The sequence below is a fragment of the Hemicordylus capensis genome, chromosome 4 (genome assembly GCF_027244095.1).
Source record: "Hemicordylus capensis ecotype Gifberg chromosome 4, rHemCap1.1.pri, whole genome shotgun sequence".
Lineage (NCBI taxonomy): Eukaryota > Metazoa > Chordata > Lepidosauria > Squamata > Cordylidae > Hemicordylus > Hemicordylus capensis.
This window is the reverse complement of record NC_069660.1, coordinates 161697842-161722763: the sequence shown is the minus strand read 5'-3', so window position 1 is coordinate 161722763 and position 24922 is coordinate 161697842. Positions and strand designations below refer to the sequence as shown.

The following is a 24922-nucleotide window of genomic DNA, read 5'->3' as shown; positions in this document are numbered from 1 at the left end:
TATTCCTTGGCATCTTTATGGTGAAACCCCCAGATCAGTGGCACTGGACATTAGAGTGCATAACCAGGACAAGCATGGCATAAGGGTTGAAATAAAATCATGTCATGAATCTACCACAAGGCGTCGTTGTATTCTCACCTAATCTTTAAAGAGCTAAGATATTTAAGGAACTAAGATTGCCAATCTGCAAAGGGGCCACCTGGAGGCGCCTCAGGACCATGGACAATGTGTAGTAAATGTCAGGAACACTTGTCCCCTATTCTCTAGCTAATGTCTCCTATTTGCCAGGTGAACATAGTTCTCCATGTAAAATAGTTAGCTGAATATAAGTAGAAAATATTAGCATAGAAATCTGAATTTATTTAAGAATGGCACAGTGTTATCTCATTTGCATAGACATGTGGATAAGAAATAGTGGGAGAAATTCCTGCTGTTACTCTCCTTATTCAAACAAATCCAAATAAAGTGGGAGGGGGGAACCCATCTCTCTTCCAAGCCCTCTGTGCTTTCTAGAGGGAGTGGTGTGGTCTTCTCTCAATTGCAAGAGTCTTTGGAGAAGATCAGAAATTTCAGAAGAAATGCCTGTGGTTTTCTTCTTCTTCTTAGTCCAGGCTGCTGCACAAGTGCAGGGATCTTTCCCAGCCCTACTTGGAGCAGTGGCAGTCCCAGAAAAACACATGGAAGGAGGGGCAAAGTGCATTTATGGGGGGGGCAAGCCATGTCCCGCACATTCGATTTCTGAAACAGAAATGGGGCATGGGAAGGCAAGCCACTTGTCTGGAGGTGGGGGCTTGCCCACTCATTTCCCCCCTCTGGAGCTACCCTTGACTTGAACTGGCCACCAAGAAAAGATGCCATGGGTTGAACCTGAGACCTTCTGCATGCAAAGTATGTGTTTTGCTTCTGAACCACAACCCTGCCCCCAGGGAGAGCCTGCCAGAGCCCTTCCCCTCAGGGAACCAGGAGGCAATTGCCCCTGGGGAATGGAATTGTTGATGTACATATTTCAGTATCATTCATGCCTCTTAATTCTTCTGATATCATCAACTCAAGAACGTGGTGATGTAGCTTGCCTCTAGTTTCTTGATATCACAACCCCCCTTTCAAAACCAAATGCTTTATTGGAAGCAGTACTTTGTATGTTATTTACTGGCTTCCTGAGTATTTATTGAGGCAAGTCTCACAATCAGTGAGACTCACTGACAGCGGGTTTGCAGGGAGAGCAGATGATAGTTCAGGCACCCCTGGGCAGCTGGATTGGCCACCTACACGACTGCTGGCTCCGTCACGGAGCCGGCCCCGTAAATTCCAGGATGCCCCGCGCAAGTGCGCGGGGCATCCTGGAGAGACCTCCAGAGTCAGGAGGCGTGTTTCAGCCTCCCGGTGGGAGTCTCCTCATCTCTTGCCGTGGCATGGAGCCGTGCTATGGCAATACACGACCAAAAAACCCGGGTTAGCGGAGTGCTCACTCCGCTAACCTGGGCTAAGGGGAGGGGAAGTTAAGCAGGTCACCCACTTTGGGGAAACCGGGCACGCCTGCGAGCCTGGTGGTTCCCACGATCCATGGGAAGCGGGTTAAGCTCCCTTAGCCCACTTTCCACTGATTGTGAGAATACCCTCATTATTTCTGACACTTGCATCTCTAAGTTGTGCAGCTTGTATTTCTTGTAGCCTATAGTTGGTGGTACCGTGCTATTCAACTGAGCAATGTGGCTCAGCTTAGTACCACTTCAGAAGGTGCTCCTTGCAGCTCTGCCACCATAATTTGGTTTACAGTAACCTGTTTTATTGCTACTTCCCTCACAAACACAAAGTATAATCTTATATTGATTTAACTAAGAGTTTATTCAGAAACAACTCCATTTTTAGCTTCTCCTTTCCCTCCCTTTTCCTTTCTGACTCCACCCCCCACACTCTCTACAGGATCCCCACTGGGACAAACTTCTAAACAACAAAACATAAAAGGTACAGGAGAGAATCTGACATACTCTCAACTGGCTGGATTTCCGCTCTCAGCTCTTGAAGCAGGAACTTCATACCATTTGGGGCCTGAAGGAACTTCACTGTGTGGTCTCCAGAACAAGCATCAGCACCAGTATTGATTATATTAGGCTGACGTGTCAGAAAATTAGAAATGGCAAAGGCAGCCAGTCATCAGTGCCCAGTGGCATCCAAATGTCCTGTCTTAACAACGTACTAGTTGACCGGGCGCATAGCATCTGCGCCCCTAGTTCTCCCTGGCTACCCCCCCTTCAGCCCCTTCTCCCTAACTCTTCCCCCAGGTGTCTCTAACCACCGCCCACCCTCTCGCTTCTCCCCCCCTCTCCCCGCTTGTGGTTTCTGACCGGCTTGCTGGCCCGTTTGCTCCTGCTGCCGCTTCCTCACACTGGCAGCGCACAGTGCCCACCACGGCTGGTCCCGCCGCCGCCCGCCCGCCCGCCCGCCCGCCCGCCATTTCCCTGGGCAGCAGCTCAACAGTCTCATGAATCCTGCCGCGCGTGAGCTCCACCGCCCAGCCAATCCGGCACCTCGGCTTCCCAGCCAATCCGCTGGGTTGTCGGGACGCATCCCCACAGAGGCACGTCTACGGGGATTAATAATATAGATGTTAATTAATAGTTTCTAGTTATTTTTACCTCTTTGAGATATAATAAAAAGGTGGTATATAAATGCACAAAACAAACTGTATTTAAACCCCAGAGGAAGATGGCCGATACCGAGTCAGACCATTTGGTCCATCTGGCTCAGTACTGACACAGACTGGCAGCAGCAATCCAAGGTTTCAGAGAGGAGTTTCCCAGGGAGTTCTCCACACAGCAGGCTTTACCGCAAGTTTTCTAGGAGGCTTTAATGTGAACTCTGTTATCCCAAAACCCAACGCAAGAAGTGGATTTAAAAAAAAACACCAAAAAAACCTGGATATAAATCAGGCTGCATTCTAATGCGCAGTGAAAAAACCGAATTGTGTGTGAAGTGCTCCCGGATAGTTCACAGGGACTTCGGGATAAATCTGCCTGATATGTGAGAGCACACCCTCCATTCCAGAGGAGATGTGAATTAAAGGGCTTTAAAAACCTTGTGTGAAAAACTTCCAGGACTCCTGCCAGGAGTTTTTCCCATTCCTGGAAATAGCAGGAACTGATCATTGGACCTTCTGCATGCAAAACAAACGTTCTACCACTGAGCCACAGTCTCCACCTTAGTCATTAATTTTCTAAATTACTGCCTATTTCAATGAGGATATCTCCAATTTTTTATATTTCCTTCCGTATTATGATAAATTCCTATAGCCATGTGCTACTGGTCTCCGCCCTTTTTTGGGATAGTCTTGATGGGATTGGCACTGAAAATGTGCTATATGTATGGATGCCAGTGTTTTATATCTGTCCTGTGCAGCCATAGGTCTCTGAAAATACCAACTCCTCAGATTTAGAGCAGCAAAACAACAACTGTTTGTTAAACGATCCAGTGCATCATCCACATTACCCACATTCGGGGCTGTGTACTAAATAATGGTACAGCTAATTACTGTATGATAGTCCATATACATCCACACATCTTCAGGTTTGGTTTGGTTTTTTATGCCATGACAATTGATGCTGCATAAGGACTTTGAGAATCCTTAGTAATCCCAGCTGACTTTAACCCTCTAATATGTTTCTGGACATCTTCCGAAGTCAATAGGGACCTATCTTACATCAGTGTGGTGATTTCGCATTCATGTGTTTGCTGATCAACCTTTTTGTTGGCCAATGATCCGGGATGCCTCTGAATAAAGCATTGATGCCCCCCCACCCTGTTACTGCAGAACATTTAGAAAGCTACTAAGAGTCATTGGGAGTCTGACAGGTAGTCATGTCCACTTCATGACTGGGAGTGATGGAGAAATGGAAGGTGACCTCACCCCCCTTCCCCACTTTCTTGCCAGGTGTGTATTTAGTGAGTGAAAAGAAACAGCATTTGCAGGCTCCAGGTGGAGAGAGACATAAAAGATTATGAGAGCACCTGAAATGGATAAGCACCTGAAACAGGAAAGCTGAAGCACCTTAGGGTGCAGGGCTCACCTCTCTGGGAACCAATGTTCCCTGTTGCTGACTTATGGGTATGTTCTGCTGCTCTTCCAACTGCATCTGATATTCAACCTGTTGGGGTTTGTAATTATTTAGCAAAGCACCAAAAAGGAAGCTGCCCACTCCAGTTACAGAGTAGAGTTTAGTTGTTGCAGATATTTAAAGAACACGTATGCAGATTGTTGTACAATCTAAACTAAATAGGTTTATTGGTGAAGTACATTTGAGATAGGAGAGACCTATCGTATCTATCAGCTACATAATGTAAAGACAGTGTGTGAGAGAGAGATGTTTCCATCTTCTAAGAGAAAAAGAATAGAACTGACTCACCACAGGAAGTACCTGAGGAGTCAAGGCAGGGGTCATAGAGTAGAGGCAAGCTGGGACAGGTGAGGAGGCCTTCATTAACTACCTCTACTCCTAATGCCCCCAGTGGTCATTAGGATAATCGGTGCAAAGGTCAGTGCACTGGAACTCCATCTCTACCACAACCTGTATATTTGTTAACGATCCAAATGTTACAAAACACTGCCTTGTGCAGAGGTAGGCTCTCCCTTCTTAGAGGTTTTCAAACACAGGCTGGAGGAAGCAGAAGTGCTCTTACCTCTAGACCTCCAGGCCAAAATGCAGGGTCTTCACCAGGGCTGTCCCTAGAGGGGTGCGGGGCTGGGGGCAAATCAGCATGTGCGAGGCCTCCTTTGAAGCCTACTCTGGGAAGTACTACTCAGTTTGAAGCCTACTCTGGGAAGAGCAGAAGCAGCTTCAGGAGGTGAGCAAGCTTTTCTAAATAGAACAACATCTAAACAGAACAACATTTAGCCATTTCCTCCTTCAAACTAACAGGAGGAGGGGAGATTTTGAGGGGCTGGTTTCTCTTTAAGGGATAAGTCCTAGACTCTGTGTTATTTGCCAGGGCTAGCATTTGCTAGCAAACTCCTGTGGCATCCAGTTTTTGTTTGTCCCTGCCTGGAGGGAGTGGAGTCAGCCTGGGCTGTGGGAGGTCCCACATTCCTTTGAGCCACATCCTGTGCCTCAGTTTGAAGTCTACTCTCTACATAAGAGGTGAAGGCCCTAGAGTATAGCCAACAGGGCATTGGAGTTTAGTGGGAAGTGTGTGGGGGAGCCTGGAACAAGTCCCTGTGATCTCAAGGAGGCTGGTGGAGAAGAGAAGGTAAGTACAAATCCCTTCCTCATATAAGTACTGATTCCTCCCTCATATTCTTGAGAAAGGCTGTTTGGACAGTTAAATAGCTGACCATTACAGCTGAGATCTATCCTTCTAATAAACTATCTCTAAATATTGTAAACTGCCAAAAAAAAAGTTATGAAGATAGAAAGTCAGCAGGGGAGGGGGCACTTCCCAGTGTACTGCACAGAGTGCCACATGTATGACTATTTGCCCCACGGGCAGAAGTCATGGGTGTATGCTCCGTGCAAGGAGCTCCTGGCTCTCAGGGAACACACTTGTTCCTTTGAGACCAAGGTGGTGGATCTGGAGAAGCTCAGACAAGGGCATGCGGATGAGACCTTCAGGGACGTGGTAGAGGCATCTCACTCCAGGGCTGATAGCTCCTCTGCTATCAGGGAGAATGAAGTTCTTGGGGAAGGAGGACATCAGTCTTTGGAAGATGGAAATGCTCCTTTAGAAGGGTCCGCTTCCGTGGAAGAGGAGCCCATTTCCTCTTGCACAGGGGATACTCCTCTGGGGGGGGGGTGGCCTCCTCGTAGTGGGTGATTCGATCATTACAGGTATAGAGAGATGGGTTTGTGACCCGCGTGTTGACCACATGGTGACTTGCCTGCCTGGTGCTAAAGTTGCAGGCATCAGGCAGCGTCTAGTAGACTGTTAGGCAGTGCTGGGGAGGAGACAGCTGTCGTGGTGCACATCGGCACCAACAATGTGGGGGAATGTAGTCGGGAGGTCCTGGAAGCCAAATTTAGGCTGATAGCTAGCATATTGAAGTCCAGGACCCCCAAGGTAGCATTCTCAGAAATGCTACCTGTTCCACACACTGGTACAGTGAGAGAGGCAGAGCTGAGGGGTTTTCATGTGTGGGTGAGACGCTGGTGCCGGGAGGAGGGGTTTAGATTTGTTAGGCACTGGAATACATTTTGGGGCAAGCAAGGCTTGTACAAAAGGGATGGGATGGACTTGAACCAAGATGGAACCAGACTGCTGGTGCTTAAAATCAAAAAAGTGAAAGCCAACTAATTTATTTTAAAGTCCTTGTTGCTTAACCCAAGATATCAGGAATGGTTAAGAATAAGAATACAAACTGGGGTGGAGGGGGCAGGGATTCCAAAATGAATTATGGAGGCAAAGTTTGTGTTGTATTCTATCTAGTAGTCCTTTAAGTTTTGTTAATTAGAACTTTGTCTCAGCAGGGATCCTGTAGAGAGTGTGGGGGTTGGAATCAGAAAGAAAAGGTAGGAAAAGCCAGTGTGGTGTAGTGGTCAGAGTGCTGGACTAGGACTGCGGAGACCAGAATTCAAATCTCCATTCAGCCATGAGACTTGCTGGGTGACTCTGGGCCAGTCACTTCTCCCTCAGCCTAACCTAATTCACAGGGTTGCTGTGAGGAGAAGTATGTAGTACACTGCTCTGGGCTCCTTGGAGGAAGAGTGGGATATAAAAAATGTTTTTTTTTTAAAGGAGGAGGAGAAAATCGAGCTGTTCCTGGAATAAAGTCTTAGTTAAACCTAAGATTACTTTGTATTTATGAGGGAAGCAGCTATAAAACAGCTTGTTACAGTGCTACTTATTCTTCATGCCCATCTACCATAGGAGGTTCACCCTAATCGGATATAAGCTTACTAGGAAAATAAGTTCATGATCTGAATAGCCACACGTGGCTTTACACTTGTATGAATAATCAGAGAACCAGACTAGCGTTTCAGCCTTGCCAGTGCAACAGACCTCTGTCAGCAACAGTTTGTTGTCACAGCTCAGAACTCTGTAGGAGATTCTGGCAGAGGGCCTCTGGGCCTCTGACTTGCTGGTACACAGCCAAACAACAGGGTACTTCAAAGTCACAAGCTTAGCACCTCTAACATTAGATGTGGCCAAGGAAAGGCCTAGAGACCTGTGTGACCAGGTTGATGCTTCTAGCTTACTGAGCCTGTGCCAGCATCACAAGGCATTTTCCTACCCCCCTGCAAGATATGATCTTGTTTTGCTTGTACGAAGTTCAGCTATTTTCTGAGTAACTGGTATTATCTAGAACTCCATGCCTTTCTCCTGCAGTTCCATATGGCCTCTGGATTCTGGTCCCCAAGTCTGAAAATCTCTCTTTCCAGTGTTTTCAACCTCTTACACATCTGGGGTCATAGCCACAAATACTAAAACCCTTTTTTTCTTATAGGTAATCATTTTGTACTCCATATGTTCTCTTGTATTAAGGGGATCATTACTCTGTATTGTTTCAACCTTATCCCCCCCACCGCCCCCTGCTGTGTATGTGTTTTTTCATTTTTGCTCTTTTGTTGTTGTTGTTTGAGGATGTTACCGGATGGATAGCTTCTTGCTTTTCCAACTTGTAGAGTTGGCTGTAGTATGGAAAGGGTTTGCTATAGAATCTCAAGTAATTGCCCTTAGCTGTAAAATATAATTCCTGCATTGGTGTCCTGAGCCATGGACAGGCAACCAAGGGTGTGCGCATCTTTGGGACACAAGTCTGAGCAAGTATGGTTGAGATTAGGCCTGACTAGTGTGCAATAAAATGGAACCCTTACTTCTTGTGAGTTGGAATCTGTGGTTCTATTAATGCAGTTGTCTAAAAGTGCATTAGCCTTTTCTGCAGCTGTATCACGCTACTGGCTCATTTTTCACTTGTAATTAACTGCAGTCCTGAAATCCTTTTCGTAAGTTCTACTGCCAAGCCAGCTCGCGCTCTCTCTCTCTCTCTCTCTCTCTCTCTCTCTCTCTCTCTCTCTCTCTCTCGTGCCTACGTGTAGAACTTTGCACTTCTCTCTGTTGAATGTCATGTTATTAGTTTCAGCCCAGTTTTCTAGTGACTCAAGAGTTGTTGTCTCAAGAGACCTGTCTTCGAAGGTGTTGGCTATCTCTCCCAGTATTGTGTTATGATCTGCAAACTGGATAAGGATTACTTTCACCCTTTCATTTTAGTCATGGGGGGGGAGTCAAAATTGTTTTGCTATGTAAATCACTCGAACTGTATTGTCATATATTAATAATAGTAATGATGCTGCAGTCAATGACACAAGGTGGATAAGCACACAGAGGACTTAGCAGCTCACATTATTACATAATGAGGTGGGTCTCACGATTAGGGATGGGCCCAGACCGGTCCGGAGCTGGGCGGTCTGGTCCGGGGGTGGGGGGTACCTTTAAGAGCGGCGGGAGGGTTTACTTACCCCTCCCGCTGTGGCGCCCGTAATGTTCTGTGTAATTGGGGCAGCAGGACACCTCCCTGCCGCCCCTTCCCCGACGTTACTTGCAAAAACCCCAGCAGTCCCACACACGCAAAGGACTGCTGGGGTTTTTGCAAGTAACGTCGGGGAAGGGGCGGCAGGGAGGTGTCCTGCCGCCCCAATTACTCTTGGAATTATGGGCGCCACAGCAGAAAGTGGCGGGAGGGGTAAGTAAACCCTCCCGCCGCTCTTAAAGGTACCCCCCACCCCCGGACCGGACCGCCCAGTGTACGAATCGTGCACACCCCTACTCACGATCAAGGAGACCTGCCTCCATAGGCTTTGTGTGGAGAGCGGGCTAAGCCAGTGGGGGCTGGGAAGATCGGAAGCGAGCGTGCAGGGCATACTGGAGAGACCCCCAAACCGGGAGGTTGCTTTTAAGCCTCCCGGTCAGGGGTCTACTCATGAATTGCTGCGGCACGGATCCGCGCAGAGGCAACTCGTGATTAGAAAAACTGGGTTTGCGGAGCACTTGCTCCGCAAACCCGGTTTAAGGAGAGGGGAAGTTTGGCGGGTTAACCGCCTGGAAGCCACTGGGCTCACCTGCAAGCTTGGTGGCTTCCACAATCAGGCGAAATCGGGCTAGGCTCCCCTAGCCCAACTTCGCCTGATTGTGGGAATAGCCCCAATGTAAAAATTAGACCCCTGCTCACTGAGCAAAGAGGCACCTTTCAAAGTGGTGATTCTGGACTGCCCCTGCCCCAGCACAGCATCCCCCCAGTGGCTGCTGTTAGTGTCTACCTTATGGTTATTTTGAGATTGTGAGCCTTTTGGGACGGGACATCGTTGATTATTTATCTTTCTATGTAAACCGCTTTGCAAACTTTTGTTGAAAAGTGGTATATGGAGAGTAGTAGTACATATCCATTCACCAATGGTGTCTTTGAAGAGGAAATAATTCAGGAGGAGTGGATGATAAGATAAGAAGTTAAGCCTCTATACACACACACACACACACACACACACACACACACACACTTCTTTTTCCCCTTTTGTTTTTCAGTTTAAATATGGCTTTGGCTCGAGTGGCAGCTGCTGCTCTTGAGGAACTTGTCCGCTGGGCTGTCTCTTGCTCACTCTCCTTGTGTGTGCATGCCTGAGCAGGGAGGGCAGGACAGAGATCTTAGCCAGGCAGGCTAAGTATGGGGTGAGGGCATCAATTGGCCCGCCAGCAAAGCGTGCACACAGTGCCTCTCCCTCACACTTATTAATAAGCAGGCTGCCACAGCTGCTGGAAGAGCTGAGTACAGCAGCAGCTGAGTAAGCCTCCACATGGTCTTTGCCGAGTGGCGGGGCCCAGGGAGGGGAACAGCTGCTCCAGGCTTCAGCAACTCTCACCCCACCTACGCTCACCCTCTGAGGAGGGAAAGGGGTTGGAGATGTGAGACAAAGTCTGTGGACTCTCCTCTAGAGCAACTCTCATGCAACAGCTCAGCACCTATGAGCAGCAACAAGACAGCAGTCATTGGAGGCTCTGCTGTTGTTCAGAGGCCCATGCCACCGCATGATTGGCGGATACGATCTGCAGGCCTCCATTGACGGAGGGATGGCTGTGGGTCCAAAAGAGGCCTTCAGTGTTCTTGCTGCATGACCCCCAGGAATAGATTTATACAAATGAAAAGGGCTTTTGGAGTGAGGGGAGGAGCAATGCAAAAATCACCCCGCCTACATACTAAGTCTGTTATGCAAAGAAGACTTCAGCGCAGGGCTGCTGAAGGCTTCTTGTGGACCCACAGTCCTGCTTTTGTCAATGAAGGGCTGCTGAGCATGTTAGCCACTGTAAATCTACCACTGTACCTTCTCCTTTCATTTGGGAGTCGAATAAACCAGCTTGGGAAGTACCAAGACCTTAGCAATTACTAGAATCATCCTTTTAAGATACCCTTGATTGCTTTCAATAGTCACCTAGATATCAGTGCTGATTCCAGTAGACTCCCGGCTGCTCTGGGAGGGTTGGCAACCCCTAGATTTGATGGAACCTCTGTGTTCTGCTCCGGAAAGTCTTGTGAATTCTGGTCTGAGCCGGGTGGGATTTGCCACACTTCTAGAGTACATCAGGGAATCCAGAATGGCATTAACAGTCCAGTGCAGACTTCAGCATGGAGGTGATGTGCAGTGAGATCTACTACTATTATTACAAATACTTATATACCACTTTTCAACCAAAGTTCTCAAAGTGGTTTACATAGAAAAAGAACTAATAAAGATGGTTCCTTGACCCGACACAACTCACAACCTTAAAAAAAAAAAAAAAAAGTAGACACCAACAACAGCCACTACAGGGATTGGGGCGTAACTATAATAGGGCAAGGGGAGACAGTTATCTGGGGGCCCACTGCCTTGGGGGGCCCCCCAGAGGCAAGTCACATGACTGACTCCCCCAGCTGCACACCTGCCTGGGCTTCCTTCAGTTGTATTTAGGGATGTGCACGATATTTATCGGCGCTGGCGGGGGTAGGGCTTTAAGGGCGGGGGAGAGTGTACTCACCCCCCCCCGCCGCGTTTCCCCCGCCGGCGCTCTCCGAATTTGAAGCCCCTCGGGGCGGCAGCGTTCCTCCTTGCCGCCCCGTTTGCCCCCTCGGCCGGAAGTGGCCGGAAGTTCCAAGTGCGCGTGCGCCCGTCGTGCGCGCGCGCGCGCGCTCGGAACTTCCGGCCACTTCCGGCCGAGGGGGCAAACGGGGCGGCAAGGAGGAACGCTGCCGCCCCGAGGGGCTTCAAATTCGGAGAGCGCCGGCGGGGGAAACGCGGCGGGGGGGGGTGAGTACACTCTCCCCCGCCCTTAAAGCCCTACCCCCGCCGGCGCCGAATCACCGAATCTGCCCCGACACCCGAAACGTTTCGGCGGCCTTTTCAATGGCTGCCGAAACGTTTCGGGCACAAGCCTAGTTGTATTCATCTGCCAAAATTGTTGTGAGTGTTAAGACCTGGAGCTACCAGAACAGCATGGGGGCCCATTTTAAAATCTTGTCTCTGGGCCCACTCCAACCTTGCTATGCCTCTGAGAGGGATACTGCGCTGGGATTGGATAAGGCCAGTTGCTCTCCCCTTGCTAAATATAAGAGAATCTCCACTTTAAAAGGTGTCTCCTTGCTCAGTTAGCAGGGGGATCTCCCTGGGGACACCCCCTGCTTGCCTTACAGAGGTAGTGGTCTACAGCACACTGAAGTGTCATTGACTCTCTGCAAGAAGCCTCCACTTTAGCAAGAAAAGCCAAATGCAGTCCAGGGGCTTTTCCAGATATGCCTTTTGTAGTACTACCCTCTTGTTGCTTTTCAACTATGAGCCACAAGCAGAATTGCATCGCTACTTCCACACTGCTCTAGATAACGTGTTTTTGGGATCACCCCACTTTTCCTTTTCCTGTTGTGGTCTGGGCATGGGCCTCTCTCTGAAAAGAAAAAGAACAGAGATAAAACAGTACTGCTAACAACAGTCCACACATGCAGACATTGTGTAGCTGTACTGCTGTTCTCAAGAATTGTCTATGGTAATAAATGTAACTATGTTAAGCGTAGGGAAAGTACAGGATGACAATGATGAGTGAACCCTTTGTAAAGTGTGAGTGAATCAGGTATCACAATCCTGGTCCAACCACTCGATCTGGAAGTATCCTAGGTCTCGCATTCCATTATTTTTCCAAAGTGGACATGAATACCCTGGAATTAGGCAGGACCCAGGTCTGGAAATGTGTCCCTCCCCAATCAGAACCTAGGATTTTGGCACACATTCTGGTTGGAATGGAATTTGGCCATCCCTAATTTCATGGGCCTTTGCAGGAGACGTTATATTTTTACTTCTTAGACTTTCACCATCTGGTCTTATTTAGCAGAAGGCTCTTAAGATGAGCAACAATCTTGTTTTTTAACCCCTTTATCTTCATCCTGTTCTTCACATTGCTACTTTTTTCCTTGGCTGTTTCTCTCTCTCTCTCTCTCTTTTGCTGATATTTATATTGGTTTAATGTGCTTTGCTTTGGAGTGTTTTGCTAAGATAGTTAATGTCTAAGGAACAAACCCCTAGGGCTTTGTTCAAACTGATCCTGTTGAGTGAAAAATTAATTTTAAAATGTCTGCTTGTTTAGGGGGAGAAAGATTTATTTGAAAGCTAAATTAAGACACCAGTCTGTAGCATGTGCTGAGGGAGTGGAATGATTAATAATATCTAAAGGAGAAGCTGCTGAGAAGGAATTTGCAGTTTTACAGTGATGGGAACTAAAACTTGCAATTTACCACACATTTGAGAAGGTTGCGTTTAGCCAGCAGGCAAAATAGCTGAAGGAATTTCCACAATCTCAGCAAATCACCTACCTCAAATCTATCAATGATTACTACGTATGGTAGCCCTGTTTCCAAATATGGAACTGAAAAAGACATGAAAATTGGCATAATATGGATAAATAAAGTTACCCAAGTATGGAGGTTTGACAATCTGTGGACGAAACACTGAAAAAATTAGATGCCGAAATGAAGTCTCCAGAAATTCCTGGTCTGTGCACTGGACATTTGTCTATTGGGGAATGCATTGGAGATTGCCACCGTATTTTTAAAAAAGGCTTTATTGACTCTGCAGCCACTCTATAACCATAGGAATGTGTACTCAATTGTTTAGTATCAGGTACACATTCCTATGGTTTTAGAGTGGCTGCAGAGCCATTTATTCAAAGGAGCAGAGACTTTGCTTCATATCATTAGAAGAAATTTGCTGAACACCATGTAATAGTGATAGACGCTGAGCTGTCCAGGAGCTCAATCCAGCCACCAAGAGATTCTGATTTAGCTCTCCCAAGCCCTGATTCCTGCCCCTTATGTACCTAAGGCTCCAACTACACAAGATGGCTGCAGACCCATCTGTTTAAAATTTGGTCTGCCCCAATCAAGAGCCTTTTGCCTTTGCCTCAGCTTCTGCAGGTGTGAATCAGTGGGTGGAGCCAAAGTTGCTAGCCATTTAGCCACTGGGCAATTCAAAATATGGCCCCCGGCCTAGTAAAATATAAAGTTGCTGACAAATACTGTATAAACCAGATATCTGGAATTTTGCCCAATAAAATCCCCATATTCTGCAATAAAGAACAAAATAGGTACAACTTTTGCAAGTATAAAACACATTCTGCAATTTAGACAGTTCTGAAAATTTAATACTGTTTCACAACTGAGCCCATTTCACTTTTTTATTTCTGCATAAATTGTCATTTTGTAGTCATTTTATTAGTTAATGACTAGAAAACAAAAATCTATGGAGAGGTGTTAACGGAAGGAAAAGGATTTAGTGAGGTTGGAAACATATTCACCTAATTCTCACAAATGTCACCTTAAGTGGTGCAGTGGGGAAATGCTTAACTAAAAAGCAGAAGGTTGCTGGTTCGAATCCCCGCTGCTACTATATCAGGCAGCAGTGACATAGGAAGATGCTGAAAGACATCATCTCATACTGCGCAGGAGGAGGCCATGGTAAACTCCTCCTGTATTCTACCAAAGAAAACCACAGGGCTCTGTGGGCGCCAGGAGTTGAAATCAACTTGACAGCACACTTTACCTTTTTAATTCTCACAAATAGAAGATGAGGTAGTAAATCTGTCTATGGACTAACACTTCAGACTACAGGGGGACATTCTTGATTAAAACAAAAAACCACAGTAAGAAAACTAGCATGTCAGAGACAAGGGTTCTTCCCTGATGTGCTAGTTGTCTGTGTTGGGGAACCTTTATGTGTATAGAAGATTGTGTCATATGAGCCTCACCTATAGTCTCAAGTGGTCCCAGGGGCATAGCTGGTGGGGGGGTGCTGTGTTCACTCCTTCCCCCCCCCCCTCGGAGTAAGGGAGATAATAAAGATAATAGAGAGGGGTGGACTGGGGGGGCCCTCAGGAGCTGGGGGCCCCAGGTTTTTTGAACCCAATTATATCTACACCACGAGTGGTCCCTAACACAGATTTACCACCTCATCTGGTGTTTGTAACTAGGCTATTAATCACTGAATGGGAGGGGATCTAGTGAATTGTGCCTTTGAGAATTAAAATAATCACACAGACTCAATCTGTTTTTAGCAGAAAAACAGATTGGTTTCCAACATATCAGGTTTTCTCTCCACAACTGTGAAGTCTAAATACATGTTAATTTTTTCAAAAGTTTGGATTTTTATACTTTTACTCAAGCAATACATTTCACATTCTTTCTATAGGAGTTAAGAGTGCTTCCAATCCAGCCGTAGCAGGAGGCAACAACAACCCACACATAACAATTAGTGGCCCTAGCTGTGGCTGCATGCATCCCCACTTGCATCAACAGATACATCTGTCCACTCCAGTAGGACTTAGATGAGCTGTGTGATGCAGATAGGATTTGTACTCACAATGGGAACAGGTATAGAAGGCTACATATATGTGTCACCTTTTCTTGCTGGATTGGAGAGCACAATTTTGTTTATGTTGAGGCTGCTGTTCTCCATTTTTAATTGTCACCTCCCTAACTTTTCAGAACACCTGCTGACATTGCTGTCTTTTTCTCAGTTTACTTCATGTAGTAGGCTGTTGCTCACAAAACCACATGCTGTAATAAACCACTTAAACCCTTTCCAGACAGTGGTATTTTTTACACAGTAAATGAGCAGTTGTTACTCCTTTGTGGGGGTCTAGGGTCAACATAGCATTTTCCAGCAGGGCATATCATGTTTCCCCAGCACTCAACAGCCAATTCAAAGCCCATCAGTTGGGATGTTTTTCCCCTTTGTTCTATTTACATTGAATCTCACTTGTCATTTTCTTAAAATCACCCACCCTGTTTGGAGAGATCCTTCTGGTCCTCTTCATAGCCCACAGTCTGCTTCACATCCTGAATAATTTGGTGCCATCCACAAACATGGGTACCTTATTGCTTACCCTTACCTCCAGGTCATTTATGAACAAGTTAAATTGCATCATTTCCAAAGTTACCAATTTGTAAAAAGATGTACCCTCTTATCCCACAACTGCTCAGTGTTTGTGTAACCCAGTTTTTACATGTTATATGTAAACAAGTCCCTCAGTTTTCAGTGGGATGTCCTTCCTTCCAAGAAATTGCACACATAGGACTGTAGCCCAAATGAAAAGCTTTCTGAAAGAAAGTAATGATCTACCACAGGGGTTCTCAAATGTGGGTTCTCAGATGTTGTTGGACTTCAGCTCCTATAATCCTTAGCCACAATGGCCGAAGTTGAAGTCCAACAACATCTGGGGGACACATGCAGTGATGTAGATGCAAATTCAGAAGTGCAGGCGCTCTCCATGACAGCCCCCATGGCCATGCCCATCCCAACAGCCAGAGAAGCGAAAAATACCAGTGCTCCATCCCTACATGTCCCCCCTCCATTATATCCCTGGACCCACATTTGAGAACCCCCAATAACAGATTGCTCTTTTCCCTATGTTTGCTGCTACACTCGAGGATTAGTGAAGAACAGCTTCTTCCAGCAGACGCTGTGTAGATTCCTTCTCAGCAAGTCTTCTTCCACCACCGTTTAACAACTATAGCTTTAATAATGCATTTCCTAGTTTGTTAGAAAATTGGTAGAAAGCAAGACTGACAGTTCTGTAGTTTCCTGGATTCCCTATGAATCTTTTCTCAGAAATTGTTGTTATATTGGCTACAGTTCAATCCGCCAGTAAAAGAATGATTCTAGCAATAAGTTGCATACTTTAGTTAGAAGATCTACAGTTTCCCATTTGAGCTCTTAAAAACTCAGGTGAATGCCTTCTGGTCCTGGTGACTTGCCAACTGGTTCTAACATTCATCATTTGCCACCTCTGTTTCACTTCAGATGAGCACACTAAAAAACCCCACAAAAGTTCAGGTGCAAGTATATCTCCAGCATCTGCAGGGAAGACTAATGCAAAGAATTGATTTAGTTTCTTATTCAATAACATATAAAGAGACTTACTCCATCAAACCAAGGTCATTTACTCCAGCATTCAGTTTCCAGCAGTGGCCATCCCAGTGCTCAAATGACAAGGGGGACACCCTTCTTATTTTTGTAATGTCTCCCAGTAGCTACTGTTTTTTTTAAGGCTATATGAGGCAATCAGGGAGTGGGGCTTGTGGGATTCATTAAAAGGCCCCCTAAAACCCCCCTCAACAATTAGAACACAGACCCTCCCAGATGTCTCTAGGAAATCCACAAGAAAGGGATGAAGGGAGGGACTGTTTATCCTCAGAATGTAGTATTTGTTGGAAGTGAAGGACTCTGGGCTGTCTCATGCCTCATTGACAGAGGGGGACAGATTATTGAGTCAGAGGGCTAGAGGGGTCGAGACATTGGTCATTACTCTACTGCTCTGACACTATCTCTTTGATATGTAGATTGCTACTCTCAGAGACTTCCTTCCTTCCTGCCTCCCTTCCCTCCTTCTCCCTATGACACACACTTGCCTCTCTCTCTGCACCCTGTGTGCAGAGACGCAAACAGCATTTCTCTGCATCCCGCTAGCTAGCTAGATTAGAGATTCTATCACTCCACTTTTCTATCTAGAATGGAGTTCTCCAATAAAGACTCCTTATATTGATTTGAAACTATGAACTGGCTCCAAGTTTCTTTTGCTTTCAGCAAACATGCATGCCTGGGCAGACTCCGCTGTGTTTTGCCTCTGTGCACTCTGCTGTAATAGAAGGGTATCTCTTACCAGAGAGAATTCCCAACAGTATTCAGAGATATATTGCTTCTGAATCTGGAGGTTCCATTTTGGTATAATGGATGAAAGCCATTGATAGACTTATTCTTCAAAGGGCCTGTAAGAGGAGGAGTTGTGGTGGTGGTGGTGGTTTTAATCCTCCTCCTGCCTTTAAATTCCCAGGTGTAGTAGCATGGCACATACATTAAACACTCAGACCTATTCCATGTAATAATAAAGTTGTTAACAAGGACTATTCAAAACATTCACCACCAAGCTGCTAAGCAGAGGTGCACCTAGGTAATTTTGGAGCCTGGACCTAAAGGCCTTTGGAGGCACACCCCTCCCCTGATGCAAGTAGGCAACCACACCACCTGGAACAAACAAAAGAGGACTTGGGGACCCCCAGGGTGGTCCGGAGGCCCTGGATGTCCACCCAGAAGCCCAGGGGTCGAAGCGCCTCTGCTGCTAAGGGCCACTTGGACATCTCAAAAATAAACACATGCCATGGAGAAGAACTGCTTTAAAATCCGAGACAATCCTATCTGTCCCAGCCAAGGTTCTGAAATCCTGTTGCTAATCTGGGCATAGTCTTTTTCAAGAAATCATGTAACTAAGCAATCTTGGCAGTCACTTCATAAATGCAGGGACAATATTAGCTAACCATAGACAAAGCTCTTAGTACCCAGTATAGAGAAGGGCAGACAAAAATAGCAAAATGCAAGTTTACTTAGAGGGGTTATTTTATGTGCTGCTTGGCTTAGGTGTTCAAGGCCCACGTCTCACAAAAGTCCTTTGTTTCAAACCATTTCATTGCATCCAAGATGGCTCCCAACTTGTGGCTTCCAAGGCAACCCTCACCTTAAAGCAATTTCAGCTAAGTCATATGTCCTCAAGGAGGCATCAGGTAGAATATCTCAGCTCCAAGTCTCTCAGGCAGTTAGAGCTGGGCAAGTTAGGGATGGCATCGTGTGCTAGAGCAGGGATTATCAATGCTGGGTCCCCAAATGTTCTTGGACTTCAACTCCCATAATCCCCAGCCCTAGTGGCCTTTGTTTGGGGATTATGGGAGCTGAAGTCATCTGGGGACCCACCGTTGAGACCCTGTGCTAGAGCTCAGTTTTAAAAAAAAAACACCTGAGCAAAGAGGCACTTTTTTAAAGGGGTGGATCTCTTTATTTAGCAGGGGGAGAGCAAACTGACCCTTTCCATCCCTAGCAGAGCACAGCATCCCTCCAGTGGCTGTTGCTAGTGTCTGTTTCATGTTTCTCTTTTAGATTGTGAGCCCTTTAGAGACACATTTTATTTGTTTGTTTCTGTAAACTGCTTTGGGAACTTTTGTTAAAAAGCGGTCTATAAACCATAGTAACTACATCTCTGCCTAGTATTTAAATGGACAAAACCATGAAGACAGATAGAAACCACCAACTGGATGCTGATTTAGACAGAGGAAATGAATCTCCCGCATTCATTCCAGCCGGAGTGGCTGCTTTGCAAGCTTTTGTTTTCTAAAGGGAGCGCGAAGCACTTTAAAATGGCAGCAATTATGTCAAGCAGTCCAGGATCATGCACAGGGCCTATTCGGCTATCTTCCATGATTCTTCCCTATTTCCCTGCCGTTCTTCAGTACCCAGGCATGGGTTCAGTGCTGACTGCATGGGTGGGTGGCCAACAAGAAGGGGAGGGGGTTGTAGCACACCGAGAGAGGAGCTGCTGGCGTGTTCTGACCCGGGAGCTGCTGCAAGTTCGTTTATGTTTCATTCATTCGTTACCATTTTATGCCGCCCAAATCAACGATCTTTAGGCGGTTCACAGACAGTTCTGTCTGCCTCCTTCCCTCTCCATCTTTGTGCAGCTGCCTGATCGATCCCTAGCTCAGCAGACCGAAGGCAAACACACTCCAAAGCAGGGAAGAAAGTGGAACTGCCTCTCCCGGACGGGTTTCTGACTTGTGATCAATTATTCTTTTAGTTAAAGTTAGGACTGACTTCAATATGCGGGACTTGGCATTTTCTCCCAAGGAAGCGTTTATCGGATCGCAGCTTTCAGCGACGCGGCATTAAATCTGCCATTAAAATAAATGGGACAGAAATGCTGAACGCTCGAATCCCACGCACTCTGGCTTACAAGCAAGCCTTGCCTGTGGCTAGACTGTGTGTGCCCCTGGAGAAAGGGTGTCTTTGGCAAGCACTTTGCTCCACCAACACCTTGATTTGCCTTCTAGTGAACTGATACGCGCGCGGTTCTGGTCCCAGAGCTTTAAAAGCTTTCTTAATGTGGCTTTCTCAGGTGGGGTTTGGAGGGGGAGTAAGCCCGTGTGGGATGATGCGCCCTCCTTCAACGCTCGGTGGTCCCACAGAGCTGGTTGGTTGCACCCACTCTCCTCTTCCTTCCCCTTCCCAGCCGCCGCCGCCGCGAAAGAGGACACAATAGCCGAGGAGGAGAAGAAAGAGGGAGACTGACTCCTCCTCCTGGCCCGCCTCGCCTCGAGCCTGGCAGCACGGCAGAATTCAGCCCAGCTCCCCGCAGCGTGGCGCTCCCGCTTTGCTTGCCAGAGCTGGAGAAAGGAGACGCGAGATCGCCGCTGCCTCCACCGCCCCCCACCCTGCCGTGCCCGCCCCATGCCCGGCTCGCCCACCGACGCCCGCTAGCCGCTGCGCCCATCCATGGCGCGGCCCGTGGTGCTGCTGCGCTACTGCTCCGCGGTGCTGCTGGTGGCGTGGTGGGGCGCCCGCGCCAGCCCGAGCCCTCCCCCCGCCGGCGCCCCATTGCAGGACGAGGCGGACAACCAAGAGAACATCCTCTCACAGGTACGGCCCGATCAGCACACTTGGCGACAGGCTTCCTGCACTGGCCGTGGAAGGAGAAGCTTTCCGCCCCCTTGGAAGTTATACTTTCTGTTAAGTAAGGGGAGCAAGTTGGGGGGTTTGCAAGGGGGACTATATGTAATGCATGGATTCAGCCCCATAACCTTTTTTCTTCACGCAGCAGAGCCTGAGCAGATGCAGAATGCCTTTCTTTTGCCCCGGAACCTGCTTTTAATGCTCTGGCAGGCACATGGACAAATGTGACCAGGAGGAAGCGTCCCGGTATGCGTAGAGTGGCGTGCCTTTTCCTCGCCACTGAGTAACCAGCCTCTTGCACACCTGCTACTAAGACTATAGCGACCTCATTAGAGAGTAAGCCTCGTTGAACTAAGTACTTGCTCCTGTCCTGAGTAAGCAGACTCTGCATCATTGTGGAGTAAAAGGCTCTCAGGGCATTGAGCATAGCTTACAGAGCATGAACACCTCTCATTTTAGCCATAAAGGCAGCCCTCTTATGCACACGTTCTTGAGAGTAAGTCTCACTTAACTTGGTGTGGGTCTTACTGCTGAGTATCGTGCACATGATTTTACTGGATGACTTAAGAGCTGCTGCTTTGAGGCACAGATGGGTGGCTTGTTAATTGTTTTGTGGGCTCCCCCCAAATCCAGGGGACTACTTAGATCTCCCCAAAATTTGTGTTGGCTATGAAGATCCTAAGAATTGGTTTGAAGCAAGTAACACAGAAATGCCTAGGCTTTGCTTCCAAATAAATGCATGCAGAGTTCAAGTTCCAAGTCTATGGGTGCGTGTGGGAGAGTGTTACTTAGCACTCCTGCAGCCTAATCCCCAGTATCAGAAGTCAGAGTGTTTGGAAATAATTTGCTCTGTCAGAAGAACTGATGTACAAATGTGCTTATTAACTCCAAACCAAAGGACAATGTGCCTGAATTTATTTTCCATGAGGCAGAGGCATGGAGTTGTTTAGTATCCTTGGAAACTTATCTGCAGTTCAGTTAAGCCAACATCCAGCAGCTTGATCATATACATGTTTACTCAGAAGTAAGTCTCACTGAATTCAATGAGGCTTGCTCCCAAGTAAGTGTGCATAGGGGTGGCAGCTTTGGGCTGATTTACTGTGAACCTAAACAATGTTGCGTGAAAGCTGCTCCCATTAAGTTCTCTCTTCTATCTAGTGAGTACTTAGGAAGTGTGCTGCTTCGCTTTGCCAGTTAAGGAACGGTTTGTCATTATGGATCATTGTACTTCATAGATAGTGGGACAAGACTTTCACTGGATTGGGTCTGTGTATTTAGCACTGCAGTGTTATTGCTCAGTTTTCATTTACTGCCTATTGCATTCACATCTTGGTCTTAAACACGTTTGACTTTGAAGTAGGTCCCCATCACTTTGAAGAAAGCAGATCTCCTTTGCTTCCACTTCTGCTTTGTAGTAAGGTTACCATGGCTTAGGATTGCCACCCTAGACTGAAAATCCTCAATGTAGGGATTGTTTCATATCTGTGCTCTGCCCACTTTTGTTACTTAAATAAGTGCACTTCATAGCTTGATCCTCGGCCCTTTTGAGGATGAAGTGTGTGCTTGCATTAAAGTTGATAATTTGCAAACATGGATGTATTTAGTATACCTGCATCTCAAACTGCTTTCACTTCTAAAAACTGAAACTTATGACACTTGAATTTAAACTTACCCAATATCCTGGGTCTATGCATCCTTTCATACTTATTTTATTTTATTTTTTTACATTTATATCCTACTCTTCCTCCAAGGAGCCCAGAGCGGTGTACTACATACTTGAGTTACTCCTCACAACAACCTTGTGAAGTAGGTTAGGCTGAGAGAGAAGTGACTGGCCCAGAGTCACCCAGCAAGTATCATGACTGAACAGGAATTTGAACTCAGGTCTCCCCGGTCCTAGTCCAGCACTCTAGCCACTATACCACGCTGGCTCCCTAGTTGCATATGAGCCAGTGGAAGAGGCATTTTTCGGTCAGCTTTTAACTTGTGGCTACCGCCTGCTCCAAAAAAAAAGAAAAAGGAAAAAGAAAAGATGCAGACGACCACCATGGGCCCCATGAATGAGCCATATGTTAGTCAGGACCTTTTATTTTCAGTGTTCTGCACATTGGGATGATGATGATGCCTCTGGCTCTTATTAATGTAACCAGTTATTGTCACTTAGATGGAGCTCCTAAATTAAGTTATTCCATTGGGTTAAATAGATTAGTTTATTCATTTGGGCTGTTAGATTTAGTTTCTTTTTTCTTTTCTTTTAAAGTTATGTGTTGTTTGCATCTGATAAGTCAGGTACAGACCTGACCAAATGTAACATTAAACTAATACGATGTTCAGAGATACAAACTAAGCAAATTTTCTGTTGCCAGTCTTTCAGACATAAACTCCACACCAAGTGGAAGAGAAAAGTAACAATTGCCCAGCTATAGAGGGAGTAAATTTCAATGCATTTTTAAAAAAAGGTTGGTCCCCAGCTGCCAAGCATGGAAGCGCCTGCCATCTTCATTGTTTGCCTCTGCAACCATGAGTGGCGCTTGCAGTGGGATAAATGATGCACTGGGCAAGACTACCAGCCCCACTTTCAGCACTGCACGTGGTTACCGTGTGGTGTTGTTTTTTGAATAGGGCTCTTGGCAAGTGTATATTTGACAGACGTGGGTTTGCTGCTAAGCGCTATGTGAAGCAGCCATGAGATGCTTCTTTCCACAGGGACCTTCTGATGAGGTTATCCACCACTGGAAAACTTCAGCACCATTGCACAATTAGAAAAACATGCACACAGATTATTTTCATCCTTCATTTTTGTGTTTGATCCTTGCATATCCCTCGAAAAGAAATTATTTGGATTGCATTTGCCATTGTTTGGCCAAGTGGAGTTCACCATTCTGTCTCACAAACTCCAGCGAGAATCTTATTGTTACAAAGCTAGGTGTTAGGTACCTTGCATCCTGTTGGAGGGGATTGTTTTGCTCATCAGAACAAGAACATATCTGAGGGGCAACTTTATGCCAAGTATACTATAATGGCTTTGGTTTCCTTAGGGTGGATTCCTTTTTAAAGCCTACCTACTCTGAAGTTAATCCAATGAGGCAGAATCTTCCAAGAAGCCCCATTGAAATGGATGGGAAATGCAAAGAGCATACTTGCATATTTCCCATTCATTTCAGTGAGTTTGTTCAAGGGAACTTCCTGTTGGATTGTGTGTATTATATTTAAAAGAGATCATTATGAAATGAATAGTTTTAGAATTGCAATCTTATAATATCAGAAAACTAGAGAAAGAGTTTAGGGAGGTTGACCAGCTTTGGTTTTGGTTTTTTGGTGGTGAAAGAAAATTACTTTTCCAAATATCTAAGGAGCAGAAAATGTTAAGAGTCAGCATGTAAAAAACAAAGAAAAAACCAAACCTCAGTGACCAATTTCTTCAAGGATCCAGGATGTCTGAGCCTTTCCCAAACACTTCAGAAAAGCAAACACACACAAAAAAGCGGCGGGGGGGGGGATCCTACTTTCAGAACAAACTGACCAGCTCATATTTTCCCCTCCCCCACCTAGTTGCTAGGTGACTATGACAAGGTGAAGGCAGTGTCGGAAGGCACAAACTGTCAGTGCAAGTGTGTTGTGAGGCCCCTGGGCAGAGGTGCCTGCCAGAGGATTAATGAAGGAGCTTCTAAACCAGAGGATTTTTACACGGTGGAAACCATCACTTCCGGACCAGAATGCAAATGTTCATGTGTGGCTCCACCGTCTGCTCTGAACCCCTGCGAGGGAGACTTCAGGCTGAAGAAACTGCAAGAAGCAGACAGCAAAGACTTTAAGGTATTTGCCTTTGATTGATTAAAAGTGCAACTTTGCCTTTGTGTTCCTTCTTCCCCAGGTGATTAGAAAGCTTCTGGGTCAGCCTTTTGCAGGGGGGCAGTCTCCTTATGAAGAGAATCCTTTCTAGACTCATGGTGTTTTTTGCAGTAACCGGGGGCGGGGGGAGGGGAGGGGAGGGGAGAGGCAAGCAGGCAACCAGACCGGACTAGTATTAACACAGCATCTGTTCCTCCAGAAGCAAACAGTGTAAACCTTGGAGCCCCCACCCCCTGCATCTCTGGCTTCTTCTTGCCATCCACTTGCTAACATGCAAACTTCTGCCTCTTTTTCTGACTACATCTCAACTGCCAAACAGTGTCTCTTCACCCCCACCCCAGCAGACAGGTGGGTAGGGAGTGGCCAGTGGCTAGTTGCCACTACCTGCCATGAAGCCCATCAATGCTCATTCAAACAGACATCTTCTAGCCATCATGGAGGAGACATCTTTAGTGATTTTAAAAGCATAGAGAGGGTATATATATTTTTTGACATGGCACGGCAGAGTAGTCCTTATCTGGTGTTCAGATCATGTGTATGGTGAACAGGTGGAGGAAGGAGGGCTGTAGCCTCTGCCCTTTTGTCTATGGGCATTGATTGGATATCCAAACAACAAACCCCATTCATACGTGTGGTGGATGCTCTCTGCGCAGCTATACATACAGAGTTTCTGTGCAGATATTCAGTGAGCATAGGGAGAGGTGTACGTTTTGCAAAGGGTGACCTTTTGGAGAAACAAGAATAACAACCCCTACTCCTCTATTGGGTAGGCCAATAAGAGCCGAGTGGGGCGAGAGGGAGAGAGATGACAGCATCAGTTGCTAACACTCCTTTCTTGTGGCTTGGCAGTCCAGCAAGTGAGAGACCGTCTTCAGGTTGGAGAGTTCCTTCCTGTGCATTTGGACAGGCTTTTTAGTAGAGGGCTGCGTGGTCCACTGAATCAAGTCCCAAACTAACAGTGTCACCTACTAGTTCACTTTTGAGCTGCCTATATGTTGCAAATCAGTGCTGACCTCTTCAGCTGATTCAGTATATAAAGCTGCTTTCTGTGGGATCACACCACTGGTTTATTTCTCCCAACACTGTCT

The 24922-nt window shown here is 46.5% G+C and overlaps 1 protein-coding gene across 3 annotated transcripts in view; it reads left to right on the top strand.

Annotated features, from left to right (window-relative positions):
- The first annotated feature begins 4063 nt into the window (after positions 1-4063).
- Positions 4064-24922, top strand: part of OLFML2B (olfactomedin like 2B) — a 49036-nt gene continuing 28177 nt past the window's right edge. Inside the window, exons 1-2 of one of the 3 annotated variants that reach the window (XM_053245786.1) lie at positions 4064-4102; positions 23535-23798. In XM_053245786.1, the coding sequence (XP_053101761.1) occupies positions 4079-4102; positions 23535-23798 (288 nt within the window). In that variant the 5' untranslated portion in view covers positions 4064-4078. Of the gene's footprint in view, positions 4103-19547; positions 19950-23534; positions 23799-24922 lie in introns of those variants that run through there. The other 2 variants (XM_053245785.1, XM_053245787.1) reach the window with 2 other exon arrangements.